This window comes from Buteo buteo, chromosome 13, assembly GCF_964188355.1.
Source record: "Buteo buteo chromosome 13, bButBut1.hap1.1, whole genome shotgun sequence".
NCBI classification, from domain to species: Eukaryota; Metazoa; Chordata; class Aves; order Accipitriformes; family Accipitridae; genus Buteo; species Buteo buteo.
In genome coordinates, this window is record NC_134183.1 from 5,905,125 (window position 1) to 5,920,857 (window position 15,733).

Below are 15,733 nucleotides of genomic sequence, written 5' to 3' on the forward strand. Positions count from 1 at the left end.
TATTAAACAGTAAATTCTGATAAATACACTATATGAAATATAATTATTAAATTTATATCTATATAGACATATGCAGAGAGAGAAAGCGATACGGGGGGTGCACACACACACACACAGAGCATGCGGAGGAAGGCAAGTGTGTGTGTGTGTGTGTATTATAGCAAAATCTATTTTGTGCCTAATAATATATAGGATATATAGTAAAACCAGACCTTTATAGCAATAAAATGTGTGTATGCACGTGTGTAAGAAAAGATATAAAGCCATATTAATCAAGTAAATGCTGCTAAATATGCAATCTCAAAGTATAATTAGTCAATTTATAGCTATATAGAGCTACACATGCACATGCAGATATACACACATGGGGGGGGGAAGTGCATGCATGCATGTGCATATTAAAACTAATATATTTTGTGTCTCCTATATATTAAACCCCCAGATCTTTACATTAAAAAAAACCCCCTCCTTTATATATATTCTGCTAAATATGGTATATAAAATATATTTTTAAACTATTTTCTATAAACACTTTTTTTAAATGTTTTACAAGTGTATAAAAATATATGTTTTTATATATATATATATTCTCATATACATATAAAACTGAGTGTGTGCACGCACACATGCATACACACACGTGTGCAGCAGGGGGAGATTGAGCAAGTGCATGTATCTGTGTTATTAAAACATGTATTTTGTGCATAATACATACATTAAACCCCAGCCCTGTGTGTGTGTGTATCTGTATGTCATGCTCTGTGTCTAGCTATGTGACTAAAGGAGTGTGCACGTGTGTGTGTATTATAACAAATATACTTTCTGCATAATATGTCATACCTGTATTGAAAACAGTCCTTTATATAGATTGTATCTATTTTATATGTATAAAACTATTTTATTAAATTCAGCTAAATATGCTGTATGAAAATATAATTTTAAATTTCTAGATAGAAAGTGTGTATATTAGTGTACCTGCATGCACACATCCATACGTATTATCCTTTTTGCATAATATCTAACATATATAGCAAACCCCAACCTTTACACCAATGAACTCTGTATCTATATACATATAGATACATACACATAGTTTAATGACTAACTTGTATAATTAGCAGTGAGTTACACTGGTTTTCTCGCTCTCTCACCATATGTATTGCATATAAAGTAGGTATCTAAAGGCATGTATCTGCTAAGTCTTCTATACAAAATATTAAGTCTAATGGTGATTAAAAGCAATGAGTTATTTTGTAAACTAGAATAAAAATACTTCTTAATATACACCATTTTTATGGATGTATTAGTGTCTGTGCGCTGTATATTAATAAATGATCACATCTCGATAAACAAAGTGTATCTAAAACATATATAAATATATATGTAACTGATGTAATACAGCGTACACTGTACTAGTTATCTATTGTTATATAGAAGTAAAATGCTTTATTCAAATATAAAATAGTTCTAAATATTCTGGAGTTAGATCTATATTCTCTAGTCTAAATCCATGCCAGGGGTGATTACCCCCAGCAGTTCACTCTCGCAGCCGGGCTGCCCACGTCACTCTGGGGCCTGGCAGGAGCTGGGGCAGGGTGGGGGAACGTTTCCACGCCCAGTTACCCAGGGCCATTCCCCCCCAGTGGGACAGAGCCCACGCTGAGGCTATGGGCACCCACAGACCAGCGTATGGGGGGAGAAAAATTAAAATATAACCCCCCCCCCCCCAAGGGATCCCAAGCCCTGATACACCAAAGCAAGCACACAGGTGAGAGAAGAAAAATTTAAAAGTTTATTAAACATTAAGAGTAACAGACAAAAAAAAAAAAAAAAAAAAAGATTTGGGCTGAACAGCATACAGGATGCAATCCATTTCATCTCATACAGTTAATTTGATCTTATTTGTTAAACTTGTATTTAAACAGATGCTGTCTTGTGGTGTTGCCAGAAATACGATGGTTGATCACTTGTAAGTTTTAATACACTTTTTTTTTTCTTCACGTAAAAAAAAAGTCAACAAAATAAAAATAAACTGCACATCTCTATTGTAAATTACATGCAAAAATAGTTTTAAAGCAATAATTGGGGTTATTACAAACCCACAGAGGCAAGATATTCAAATGCTAGGGGTCCTTCAGCACTCCCGACTTCATCCCACTTACGCTTGCAGCTACAGGGCGCGTTTGTGCTGGTCCCTGTAGGCACAATGGAGGAAGTCAAGCACGAAGCCTCGCTCAGGCGCCTCCCTTTCATTTTGAATTTCTTGCTTTTGTGGATTCAAGTCAGAACTTTATTTCCATGGTGCTAGGTTTAGTGACTTTAGCACCATTCAGAAAGAAACACACACACACACACCCCACTCCGCCTCCTCTGCCACGGGCTTTCCCACAGAGAGCCCCAAGGTGCTCGTATTCACAAATACGTCTCAAATTGGATTTCTTTTTAGAGGGCATTCTTTTTTAAAAAGAAAGAATTCATTTCTAAGTTTCAGCAAAAACAAAACAAAGACGACAAGCATTTTACCAATGCCTACGGTTTAATAGAGGTCAGTGAATTATTTAGACACACTATTAATTATTCTGCAAATATATATATTTCTATTTTTATAAAATTACAATTTCATATACCTACAAGCTCCTTCATGAGCAACAAAGCCATCAGAGGTGTGATGAGCCCAGCTAACCTGTCCTTGAGAACTGAAAATGAGCTAAACTTTCATTTCTTTGTTGCTGTTATTTGGGGGAAACAGCCTGGTTAGAGAACCCGGTTTTTTTCCAAGTTTTAGCCCACATATTTTGCCTTTTTTTTTCTTCCCTCTTTTTTTTTGAGTGAGCTTTTCAGAGGAGCCAGGGTACCTAACTCCCATATTAAGAAGTGAGTGCCCAAGTCCCGCAGGCTCCTCTGAAAGTCCTCACCCCCCAAAAAAAAAGAGAAGACGCCAGCCTGCGCTGGGCCGGGTGCCCCGGCTGCCCTGGAGCAGCCCTCCCCGCTCACTCCAGCACACTTCCAGTCCCCCGAGCTGCGCGCTTGCCCGACCGCCCTCCTGCACAGCGGGATGGGGCGAGGAGGCATCTGAGCAGCTTTGGGGCTGCTGGGCTGGTGGACGAGGTAGCTGCTGGAAACCCCTGTGCTCCTCTGTGGCCGTGACTTACTTAGTAACTCTGTGATATCCAGCCTACAAAAACTACCATCTCCCACCCCTTCCCTGCCCAAAAGAAACAAAAGAATTATCTGTAATTTTTGTCCAAGCTGCCTTTTACATTTTAAAGAAAGTTTTGTGGTCACAATGCAACCCGCTGATGGCTCTGGCTAGGTACGTACCAGCTGATCTCACGCACACCGTTCCTGCTGTCCAAGCGTGCCCCCAAGAATAATCACAGTGAGGGCGATTATAAGCTGTTGCAATTTGCTATGTTGCTGCTAAAAGTGTATCCACAGCAGCGGCCGGGTGAGCCCTGCCACGGTCACGCTTCTTCAAAAGGAAAAGAATAAAGTTGATTTTATAGTGGCTATAGCAGATACACCGACTTGTGCCAAACACTGTCAGTCTCATTTCTCTACCCATGCATCCAGTGGCTTATACTGACCTTTAGAAAATAACTTACTATGCTTTAAACTTTGCTGCAGCACATGGAAATTCAATTTGTTGAATAAATGGTCCACAGGCAAGTACTGCACGTTAAGGGACGCTGAGAAGTCAGGTATGTTTGAGGAAAAATACCGGAAAAATGCCATTGATGCGAGGGTATTTTTAATGCTGAACAAAATGTTGAGTCCTTTGTAACTATCTCCTGAAGCATGAATAAGGATTTAATGGAATGAACAACCTTTTTATTTGAAAATAACGTCAAAACACTTAGAAAACTGTGAGCAAGACATGTAGCACCGTATTTTCCTCACGTTAATAACCGTATGCAGTACGTACGACTGTATACATGAACAGAGCTATTTATAAAAAAATTTCAGCTGGAAACAGATTCTAGCAGCAGCAGCAGATTAGAAATGACGATGAGTTTTTCTGTGTTATATATTATTTTTCTGCCTTTACAAAATACTGTATTGTCCAATCAATAGTTGACTAAAATCCATGTTGTGCTTTGTCCCTGTTAAACAGTTTCTTTTTGTGTTTCTGATGGAAAATAATAAAGTCTCTCTTTTTCAGTAACATGGAACATCCTGCAAAGCCATATTACTTCCATAAAAATTTAGTTTAAAGCCCAGAACATGCCGGTGTGCCAGTGGTAGGCTTAAAATATTAAAGATTAAAAAAAAAAAATCCAAAAAACCAACAGCCAACAAACCCCCACGCATTTCCTGTCTGTACAATACTGGAGAATATATACCTTTGCTATATATTTTAAACATGGAATAGCTTTTTCTTTTTGCTATATATATGTCTTTCAAAATACATTGTCAGTATTTGTACTTGAAAAATACTGTACAAAACAAACATATTATAATTATTCTGTATAAACTTTATACATTTTATAATATCTATCCTTTTGGTCTATAGTAAACACTTAGATTGATTGGATTAACCACAGTATATGACAACACCATCCCCTTCTGAAATACACCAGTGTCTCTTACATTCATTTTTCAGAAGTCCACTTTATATTAGAACATACGTGTTCAAAAGCAAATAGAGAGTTTTAAACAATAAAGTTCAGAACCATCAGTTCATGTCACACTCAAAGCAACAATCACTAGGAAAAATGGGCTTTGCAAACCAGTGACTTCTAACTGAATAAAAGTGATTTTTAAAACAGCAAGATATAATCCACAGAAAATATATTACAAAACAGGGGAAAAAACAACTGAATTTAGGTATTTATTTAATTTTTAATCACAAAATGGAACTTGAAGAAATGCATAACTAACTGAAAACAGAAAAACCCCTCTGATTTCGACATCGGATCTGATTTGATACTATTAATTTTGTTCTTGTTTCAACTAATTATCCTGCTTCTTATACATGCGCTCCCTATAGCAGGGATACAATTAGCATGCTCACGTTAATGTGTCTTTTACTTTTTAACGTTTTGTTAAAGACATTAAAACTCCTGTTGGGTAGGGAAACCATCCTACGTCCACTAGGAACATCCGGGCAGCATGCGCGCTAGCGTACAATAGGATTATTGCTTCAGGTACAGACAGTGCAAAATACACACTCTGTGGTCTATCGATAGTACTCCTACCTACCTGGGGTCTGTGGAAATAAAAGGAACCTTAATAGCTATAGAGAAGCCATTATGGGATCTATCATGAGTACAGCTAACTCAGTCTAACAGCACTTTAAATCTGAAGACAATTATCACCAAAACTTAAAATACAACAAAAGCAATCTATAAATTAATATTTCTGCAGTGTAGTACTAAATTATTATTTGTGCACTTTATTAGCATGTTAACTTTTCTGATTAGACATACTTCAACAATAGCTTGTTACTCTCGAAAAAACTGAGATCTACTTTTTTTCTTTTTTCTTTTTTTTTTCCTTTTTTTATAATTTATACTGGGATCTTTCCAAGTAAATCAGGAGGATGGAACTGGTTACAATAACATAAAACCCCTACTCTGAAGCAGCATTGAAAAAATATAATAAAAAGCTTACTATGGCGGTTCTCAACAGTCCAGGTAAAAATGTGGCACCCTTTGAAGAGGGCTTCATAAAAATGGGAAGTGCTAAGATGCGTGCGCACGCACACACACACGCACGCACATGCACACACACAAGCGCACACACACATATACAGACGTGTGAACACACATGTGCACACATACGCAGGTACACGCATACGCAAACAAAAAAAATACGTAAGTCAGTTTTGTTTCTGCTTCTGGTAAAGTGCTGAAGACAGAAAGGTTGGTTTGGGTGTGGTGCTATCAAACAGGAAACACATTGTCCATCTATTCAAATGCCAACCCGCAACAAAAAAAAAAAAAGAAAAAAGAAAAAAACCCCACTCCCCTCCTTGAATTTACAGGGGGCCGTGTCGAGCTTCGTACTTTGCAAGGACGTTCTTGCATTTGCCCAGCTCTTTCCGTAAGTCGGCCACCTCTTGGCGGAGAGCCGAGTTCTCCTTCTCCAGAAAAGAGGCGCGGATGGCGATCTGGTTCTCCTTCAGCCGGCGGGCATCCCTCGATCGCTTAGCAGCCATGTTGTTCTTTCTACGCCTTGCCCAGTATTTGTCATCCTGCTCATTAAACACAGAAAGAAACAAACAAGATATTAGATTTCAGTAAACTGAGCAGCCACCAGGATGTGCTCTTAGCCACAGCCTCCGGACTGGGGATGACAACTCCACACATTTTGCTTGCCTGGCCCAGCGAGCCCTGACAGTGCCAGGCACTGCTGGGACACAAGTTACAGATTTACATGGCATAATCCATCCTAGGAGCACAGATGCCTGCGCATGTTTCTGTCAAAATGTTTATGCTAACCCCCTCATCCTCTTGACTGTGAATTCCTCCAAGGAAAAATGAAACAATATTCCAGTGGTACAATTCATCTCACAACTACGCTGACCTAGTTAGCACATCCACCTTCGCATGTGATGACTCACTCTCTACCGGTTGCTGGAGCAGTAATAATTATCTCTTGTATGTCCCTGCTCATCTTTGCCAGCCAACACCTGGTTCACTCTGTTTGTTGGTATCATCCATTTCATAGAATCATAGAATGGTTTGGGTTGGAAGGCACCTTAAAGATCATCTAGTTCCAACCCCCCTGCCATAGGCAGGGACACCTTCCACTAAAGTGGGTTGCTCAAAGCCCCATCCAACCTGGCCTTGAACACTTACAGGGATTTTGTCTCCTTTTTCTGTTCAAAGCTCTTTTTCAACAGAGCCCCAAAGCATTCCTGTTTGCACCCTAGAACAGCAAGTCACTGGAAGAGGATTCCTTGGCACAATGATGATGGCTGCTTTCGTACCGCAAAGAGATTAGTAAATGCCCTGGTTTCAGCTGGGATAAAGTTAATTTTCTTCATAGTAGCTAGTATGAGGCTATGTTTTGGATTTGTGCTGGAAACAGTGTTGGTAATTCAGGGATGTTTTAGTTATTGCTGAGCAGTGTTTACCCAGAGCCAAGGGCTTTTCTGCCTCTCACCCCACCCCACCAGCGAGCAGGCTGGGGGGGCACAAGGAGTTGGGAGGGGACACAGCCGGGACAGCTGACCCCAACTGACCTGAGGCATATTCCAGACCGTATCACGTCATGCTCAGCATATAAAGCTGGAGGAAGAAGAAGGAAGGGAGGGATGTTCAGAGTGACGGCGTTTGTCTTCCGAAGTCACCATTACACGTGACGGAGCCCTGCTGTCCTGGAGATGGCTGAACATCTGCGTGCCCATGGGAAGTGCTGAATGAATTCCTTGCTTTGCTTTGCTTGCATGCATGGCTTTTGCTTTACTTATTAAACTGTCTTTATCGCAACCCACGAGTTTTCTCACTTTTACTCTTCAGATTCTCTCCCCCATCCCACTGTGGCGGGAGCGAGCGAGCGGCTGTGTGGGGCTTAGCTCCCGGCTGGGTTTAAACCAAGACAGTACAATAGGCCTTGACCATGGAAAAAGAAAGCATTTGCCAGAAATAGGTCCACTAACCTCTGAAGTTTCATAAGCTAACACATTCCCAAAATGTTATCCCTAAAGACTTGCCTCTAGGAGATCACCTTACTGCATTGGTGCATCAAAGGCTTTAAGTAAATAATTTAATTTTACCTGATTTTTCTACTCTTCCAATGAAGTGGCCTTCAGTGGAATGGCAGCTTCAATGTGGCCTTGAAACTGAATTAAGTTCTAGAAATTTGGAACAATTCAGTAAACACAAAGTAGGCAGAATCTCTCACGAAAAGTGAAATTCAGCCCCCTGCAAATTAAGAGTGATGCAGCCATTCAACCCTCAAATTGCCTGGTCAAGTCATATAGCTCGAACTTTCCCTCCCAGAGTATTCCTCCTTTTTTGTATGCTTACATTTCCTTGTGTGGCTCTCTTGTTTCACCAGGCATGGGAGCACACCACCATATCCACTCCAAGGCACAGGAGCCATCTGCTCCTGCGTTGCCCTGAATAGACAAATACCCCACCACTCCTCTGTCTGTCAGCATGAAGCATGCCAGGCCTAACGCCACTGCTCTGCATCGTCTCCTGTTGCTTCCATAAGGCAAAGCAAGAGTGAAACGACTGCTAGAAGTACTCTAGAACTGCTTTATATTAGTTTAGCTTAACAAGGTGTGCAGCAATGTTGATTTGGAGCCAGCGTATATCTAAATTGCTCTTCACCTGTACTTAGATGGGACCCACAAAAATCCTCTTAAAAACAAGCATGCAGCAAAAAGCTATGACCCAAATCTTGTTTATAATTTCCCATCTCATTCCACTGTATAAAAATCAGCTTTAAGCAATTTATTAGTGTGCCACCTAGGCTTCATCCCTCTTTATTTTAACAAATTGCTATGGCAAATCCCTTAATCCAGGCCTGAAAGAGGTAAGGCTGGCATTTCAAAATCACATGCAACCCAGAGACGATTGACTGGTCTAATCTGCTTACCCTCCCCCAGAACTCAACAGCCGTTCCACATGCCAGGGCAGAAGCAGCACTTGGGTCAAGCACTCTGAAATGAGTCAAGGGCAACTGATGTGATTATCTCAGAGAAATGAGAGACCCTGAATTTCTAGGCTGAAAACTTAAGTGCCCCACTGCTGCATGCAAGTCACTGATGTCTTCCACCTCTGGTATGGAGTAGTCTTTGGCATCTTTGGCAAAAGTTTGCTTTGACGAATAAGGATACCTAGGAGATATCACAAAATGACGAATGGCACCAAGGAGCAAACTCCAGCCTCCTTACACCCACATAGCCATTTCTGTATCAAACACCTCTCTTTAGGCAGACCTCTCGGCACACTGCAATGCCAACAGAGCATCATTTGTAGTAAAAGTTGCCCAGGTAAGTAATGGCATGGAACAGATAAACCCTTCTAAATGAAAGCTGAGGATACTGCAGACAAAGTGACAGCAAAATACCACGTGAACACTACTGGAATTGTGATTTCTATGCTTTTAACCTGCACAACAGTATCCCTAGGGATAAAAATAGTGAATTGCATCAGCTTCTTTCCCTAATGCTATCAATCTGGTGTAAACACATGGCACCCCAGTCTCTTCACACACGCAGCCAGGGATTCCCACCGACTCCAACAGCCTTTCAGTCTGTGTCTTGGGGGGCAGTAGCAACAGTAGAACAAAATCCTGCACTGACTAACTCTGATAAAGAAGATCTTGGAAATCACATACTGGCAATAGAATCTTGCAAATAATGACAATTTTCACAGTCACTTGATAAGCTGAATCACTTGATCAATTTGCTCTGCTCTCTTCATGCTCTTTGCTCTTCACATGTCAGAAGCGGCGAGAGGCATAGACAGGGGTGCTTTCTTTTTCAATATTGTATTACTATATTTTAAATATTGTATTAAAATACACTTCTCGGCAGAATACTTTTGTTCTGCTTTCCTACAACTAGTTTAGATTCTTTCACCTAGATTAGTAGTGTTTACTATAGTGTTCCCATTCATTATGAAACACAGAGCTAAAGCAACTTCCAAACAAGATACAATATACTTCATTCTGTCATTATCAGGGACCTCCATGGACTCTGCCAGAGACGGGTTCTTCCTTGAAGAATTCACAATCTATGCTGATGAGACAGACAGAGGGCGGAGGAAAAGGAAACATGATCAGACTGTTTCATAAGTGGGAAATATGGGACAAAGTAAGCCTGTCTAAGGTCAAGCAGGAAGTTTCTGGCATACAAAGGAAATGAATATTGATCTCATGAATTTCAACTGTTGTGTAACTAATAAGGGACATCCTCCCCTCAGTCTTATTCAGAACCTTTAACAGTTTTATTCTACAATGTCGTATTTAGTCTGGCAGATTTAGCTTACACGAGAAAACAGATTCATGCTCCAAACCTGTATCTCAGAAAGTAACTGTCACAGAGTCTGTACAAACAACTCGTCACCAGTTCCAATTTACCTTCAGGTCATCTGGAATGAAGACTTTGCGAGCTTTCTTAATCATCGGCTGTGGTTTCAGCTCTTCTTCAGAGAATTTGCGCTTACGAGGGTCAAACATCTCCTGGCCAGGAATACTGGAAAGAGCAAGATCTGCAGGGTCAGGTTCATAGCCAACAGGAACTTGTATAGTCTCAGGATCGATAGGACTTGGTGTGTTTCGGTTTGCTGGCAAGATCTGACCTACAGAAAAATAAAGGATAAATTCAGCTATGTTAGAAGAAAATACGTAAATAGTACCACTGAACATGGACTTTAGAAGATCTCTAAATACAAGCAATAATTCTTTAAGCTTTCACTGTAAATTTGATATCTACTCTTGCTAAATATTAGCTCGTCCATTTTGTAGGGTGCATATTCAGACACGCTCATGCTGTTATTTTCAGAATTGGTTCCTAATTCTGGTTGCTAATCTTGGATGCCCACATAAGATCACTGGAATGCAACACTGAGTTGCACTAGACTGCAGGCAAAAGACGTATTGCTCCAACCCGTGCCACTTCATTAAGATCACGTCCTCAGGAACGAATCATAAGTACTGTCATTTAGCTCCGACTTATCCACCACTCTGTAACCCTTCCCAGTTTTCTCATACACACATTACTTCATATATACCTTTGAGGGTACATTTAGTTTTTACAATCAAACAACATACAGTACAATATCTCATGAAAATGTACATTCAAGCTGTGCTGAAGCACTCCACTAAGGAGACCGCTATTTTCTGTGAAATCCTACTGGTGATATTCTAAAAGAAAGTGAAGGAAACTAGCAACATGGAAGGCTACAATGACTACTGAAAGATGCTCTGCAAAAATGAAAGAGCACTGATTTATACCACATTGCGCTTTTATGGCATATAAAAATCTAACAAAAAGGAGCCTATCTCCAGAAAAGAATGCTACACCCCCCCCCCTTTTTCTTTTTTAATCTTAGATATAGCCTTCAAGATCCTACAGCACCAATTCAGGCACCATTCCCACTAAAAATCCAATTTAATATCTCAAGCAAAGGTTCCAAAAATAGGCTCCTAAAGTCAGCTGCCTAAACATGGACTATCCCCGGGGGTAGAATTTTCAGAAGTTTTCACATGCCTCAGAAGTACAAGCCTCACAGACTTCAGAGGGAGGACTTCTGATTGAAGCAGATATTCTTTTATAATTTCGGCTATTAGCTAATTCACTTTGACTTTAGAGATATGACAGTTTTCATAACTACACAAACATCCTGCAACTGCATAATATTTCCTTATTTGTGCCCACATCTGCAATATTTAGGGTGTAAAACAGTAAACATTGAATGTCATTTCTAAATCCAAACCAAGGCCAGCGTTAACAATGAAGTTTTTATTTTAATCTAGAAGATCGCGGCAACAATATTGAAACTGCACAGAAAATGCACCGGGGAATTGCGTTGCGCAAACCAGGGCTTGCTAACAGGGAGCTTGTCTTTTGGAACTCCTATTTTAAACCAGCGCTGATAAAATCAGCTTCTGGGAAAAGCTAGTAAGGGCCTGGGAGAAAAGAAAAGGAGGATCAAAGTTATTAAAGTAAGTATATGTCTTCTGGAGAGCGAGCGAGAGGAAAGGATCCGGCTACCCGCATTGTACCGACAGCAGAGCGCTTCCTCCTCTGCCTCCGGACCCGGCGCGCCACTGCCAAGCCCTCGGTGCTGAAAACTCGACGTTTCCTGCTGTGCCTCGTTAATTAACATCAGAAACCACGGCCTGCCCGGCTGCCGGCCGCAGGGGCGGCGGCGGGGCAGCGGCAGGCAGCCGTAGGGCAGCGGTCTCTCCCCTCGCTGCCCGCCCGGGGGCGCGCCCGGCCGCCGCCGCCGCTTCGCCGGCCCCGGGATGGAGCCGGGGCGGCGGAGAACCGTGTTCCTCAGCCCCCGGTCCGCGTACTCCTGCAAGGGGAGCGAGAAGGAATTGCGGGGGAAGGGTACGGGAAAGGATAGAGGCTGCTCGGCCTCGGGCGGTGGGTTTTCACAAGCGAGGCGCTTCAGCTCTCCCTGGAGATGGCTGTGATTGATGCAGGTGTGTTTAAAACGTGTCTCCGTCTGGTAAAGGGATGACGACGACGACACACGACCCCGGCTAGGAACTGTTTTAAAGCCAGCCCGAACGGCTCAGCGCACCAAGGCATGTTTGTAGCCTTGCTTTAAATGGATAGCTAATCTCATTTCAGATATATGGGCTGGCAGAAACAGGCTTATTTAAAGGATTAAATGCAGGAAAGCTTCCTTTGATGTGAATGCACTTGTACCAGAGCAGCCAGATTTTTTTTTTTTTAATGCAGACAAATATATAGACATATGCACATACAAATCTTGCAAATTCTCTAACACAGATAAAAACGAAGCAAGACACTAGTCTGAACACTTTTAAAATATTTCTGGTGAGCATGCAGGGTGTTTCTAAAAAGTCAAGTGGATTGTGACATCTGCCCCAGCTTTCTAATTGCCCCAAACAAAAGACCTGTATTTAAATATTGCTGAAGCTCTAGATAAATGATACTATGTAAATTGATACCATGTATCTGTAATGTGCCATATTACACAATTACATGAGCTTTGTAATCATTGGCCTCAAGAAATTTTACAATATCTCTCTGAAAAAGGAAAAGGCAAAAATGGTCCTTTTAAACACGGGAAATGGAGTTATTGCATCTTATGAATGCAACAGCTAAATAAAGGAAAGAACAATGTATCTCTAAGGTGATCTGGGAGAAGAACCTACAGCAATCAAGGTCCTGTCTTGCTCCCTACATGCACACATTTCACTTCCCCCGGTCTAAGAAGCTCTCACTACTAAAGACCCGGTCCTTCAACAAACATAAGATGTCCCAGGTGCCAATGCAAAGCTCATTCAAGGTGAATGCTATTCACTAAATGGAAAGCCTGAGCAAATCATGCACACAGCTAAACGTTCATCACCTATGAACCTGAAGACTATTGCCCTGTGAGATATTCCACAGTGCACGCACACCTCTCAGTCTATGCGGGTTGACTCTCCCTTCTGTCACGCTCCTGTAAACGATCAGGAACTCCACTGAGAACAACAGTGTTAATAACGGTGTCTAAAACCCCAGGCAGAAAAAACAGTATTTCCTTGTCCAGCTTTTTACGTTAGGCAAGTCTTGGCACTTGGTATCTTTTTATTTATTCTATCAAGTTTTGCCAATAATACAAGCCAGGAACCTGTCTTTGTTAGTTTACTGGCTAATGGCCATTACATCTCCATGGTGGTGGAACTCATCGTAACCCAAGACGACAGCGTGGGTTGTGCTGGACTTGGCACTGCTGTTACTGCAGAAGTACAGTACGTGGCCTCACGTTACATTGCTCTCCAAGCTCCTCTCCCCGTGTGTGCATAGCACTTTAGCTGTGCATCCCTCTGCCAAATTTGTTCAGGGTGTTATTTTTATGCACTAAATTCCTCGCAATCAGAGGTAGGTCAAATAAGCACAGCAATCTGAACGTCATGTGCCCAGCAGCCGACTAATCCTCACATCAGCAAGCTTCACAGCTGTCACAACATCCAGAGAAAGAGCTGGTCAGAGGCTGTGATGCACAAGGAATGAGCCAAGGAGGAAGCCTACACCACCAGCTGCCAAGGCCGGGAGAAAGTAAAGCACCTCACTGCTCAGCATCAGGAGCCAGATGCCTTTGTTGCCAGTCTCTGCATTATTTAAACACTCTGCACTCACAACAGCAGCCAAATTTTCACAACAGTGAAGTGGCTGGACTGTTTAATGTGTTTAGCTTTGTTCTCAATGGGGGCTGATGATTGCCAAGTGTTTTGGAAAGAACTTAGCCCCTCTATTTAAGTTGCTGAAACGAGAGCTCTTGAACATTAAGCTCTTTTGGAAATCCAGCTGCAGAACTCCACGGTGGTGGTGGATGCAAGCTGGGAACAATGGTTAATGGAAACTTCCCCTCATACCACCCTAGTGATGTGTCTCAACCATGGCCTGGAGAGACCACAACTATCTCAACACTGGCCTTTTGTCTGGAGACTTTCCCACTTGTAGAGCTCCACTCAAGCAACGCTGAGTATGCCAGGACAGACACAGCTCCAGGTGTCTCCTGGCAAAGGGATCAGCAGGTTTTGATGGCCCCAGCAGCAGTTACGGCTGCCCCAACTTCTTGCCTTTACAAATGCTCTTGGTGTTGCTCTGGCAAATATTAGCAATAGCGAAAATTTTCCAGAAAGAAGGACTTGAAAGAAAGTTGGCTGTTCTAACCCTTTCAGTCCTCCTCCTCCTCCCAGCAGAGACTGCCAGTGAGGAAGTCCAACTTAATGGCAATATTTTCAGTGTGGTTCCTTGTTCAAAGAGAAATGGACTGAGGCCATTCACTTGTGTCATCTAGGTCACCAAACAGCTGGTAAAAAAAAAAGCAGCTTTAAATTGCTTGCAATAATTAAAATTCACAATTCAAAAGTACAGTAGCATTTTTATATACCTACAAAACCAAAATGCTGATCTGGTATCGTGCAGAGCTCAATCACTGTATCCTGACTCTTAATTTCCCCCTTTTGAAACACCCCACCTACCAGCTGTACTCAGGAGAGCTAAGACAGAAATAACCTCTTCAACTGCACCACTGCTTGACAGACTTGTTATTTGTATTGCAAGAGATCCCCAGTGAATTATGTGGAACTCAGTTTTGAATCATTCCACTCCAATAGAAATGTGCCTGATTTTCAGAAAATCTCCCTTCTTGCAGCCCTTCCACACTTTTCATCAGCTCAACAGCTGGCTGGAGAACAGCAACAGGAAAAAGAAAAGGGAGTAGAAATGTTCTAATCAAAGTATTTTCCCCTATTTTTTACGCATACATTGGAGGGACAGAGGACTTTCTCATTCAATTTATTAGCAGCCCAGAGATAAAAATATGTGTTTGCTAATAATTTTTCCTGATATAAACTAAAGGCACTTTGGGTATGTCAGTCAGACTATATAGTACCACAGTTAAATTGATAGATAATCCTCACTCAGAGCTGCTCCAGAGAACCCCACTGCTCTGCCGACTATCCACTTGGCAGCTGGCCAGCTATTTGGGATAGTTGTCTTACTCCAAATCACAGCCTGTCCCGGACTAATCTGTCATCTATTTCTGCATTAACCCTTCCAGCCTCTAGGAAAAGTTATCTCAATGCAGAACACAAGGCAGTGTGCAGGAATTGAGACAGGCGAAAATCCCCACAGGCAGTAAAGGGAGTATTCTGGAGGCCAAGATTTATCTAAGGACAGTATCTTGTCACATTATAATTCCTCAGTTACAGTATTATAAGCATCATCTGATTTCCCTGTTAGTATTCTAGTGTCTTCCAGAAACCAAAACAATTACCTGTACAGTAAGACCATCATCTATATTAGCACTAAAGGGAGTTACAAGCCACACTGTCTGATCTTCCAGCCCTCACATGGCAGGAAAAAACCAACCACTCTCTGCCTGGAGGTGAAGAAGACACTTCACCCCTGGGTGTATCTATGTAACCAGTTATTAGAGGAGCTTTATTTTCTTCCGAAGCAACAGGAGATCAGTGTATTTTGACCAGTGCTCCAACCTGGCACAGACATTCCTCTATTTCTTATCTTACACAAACTTGATTCTGTTGAACATGGGGTGACTGCAAACACTTCCTGCGG

General features: G+C 41.7%; 1 protein-coding gene across 1 annotated transcript in view; it reads right to left on the reverse strand.

Moving 5' to 3' along the window:
- Positions 1 to 1,769: 1,769 nt before the first annotated feature.
- Positions 1,770 to 15,733, reverse strand: part of HLF (HLF transcription factor, PAR bZIP family member) — a 38,190-nt gene continuing 24,226 nt past the window's right edge. The window contains exons 3-4 of the mRNA XM_075044393.1: positions 10,042 to 10,262; positions 1,770 to 6,196 (exon numbers count right to left, since the gene is read on the reverse strand). Of these exons, the coding sequence (XP_074900494.1) occupies positions 5,981 to 6,196; positions 10,042 to 10,262 (437 nt within the window). The 3' untranslated portion in view covers positions 1,770 to 5,980. The remainder of the gene's footprint in view (positions 6,197 to 10,041; positions 10,263 to 15,733) is intronic.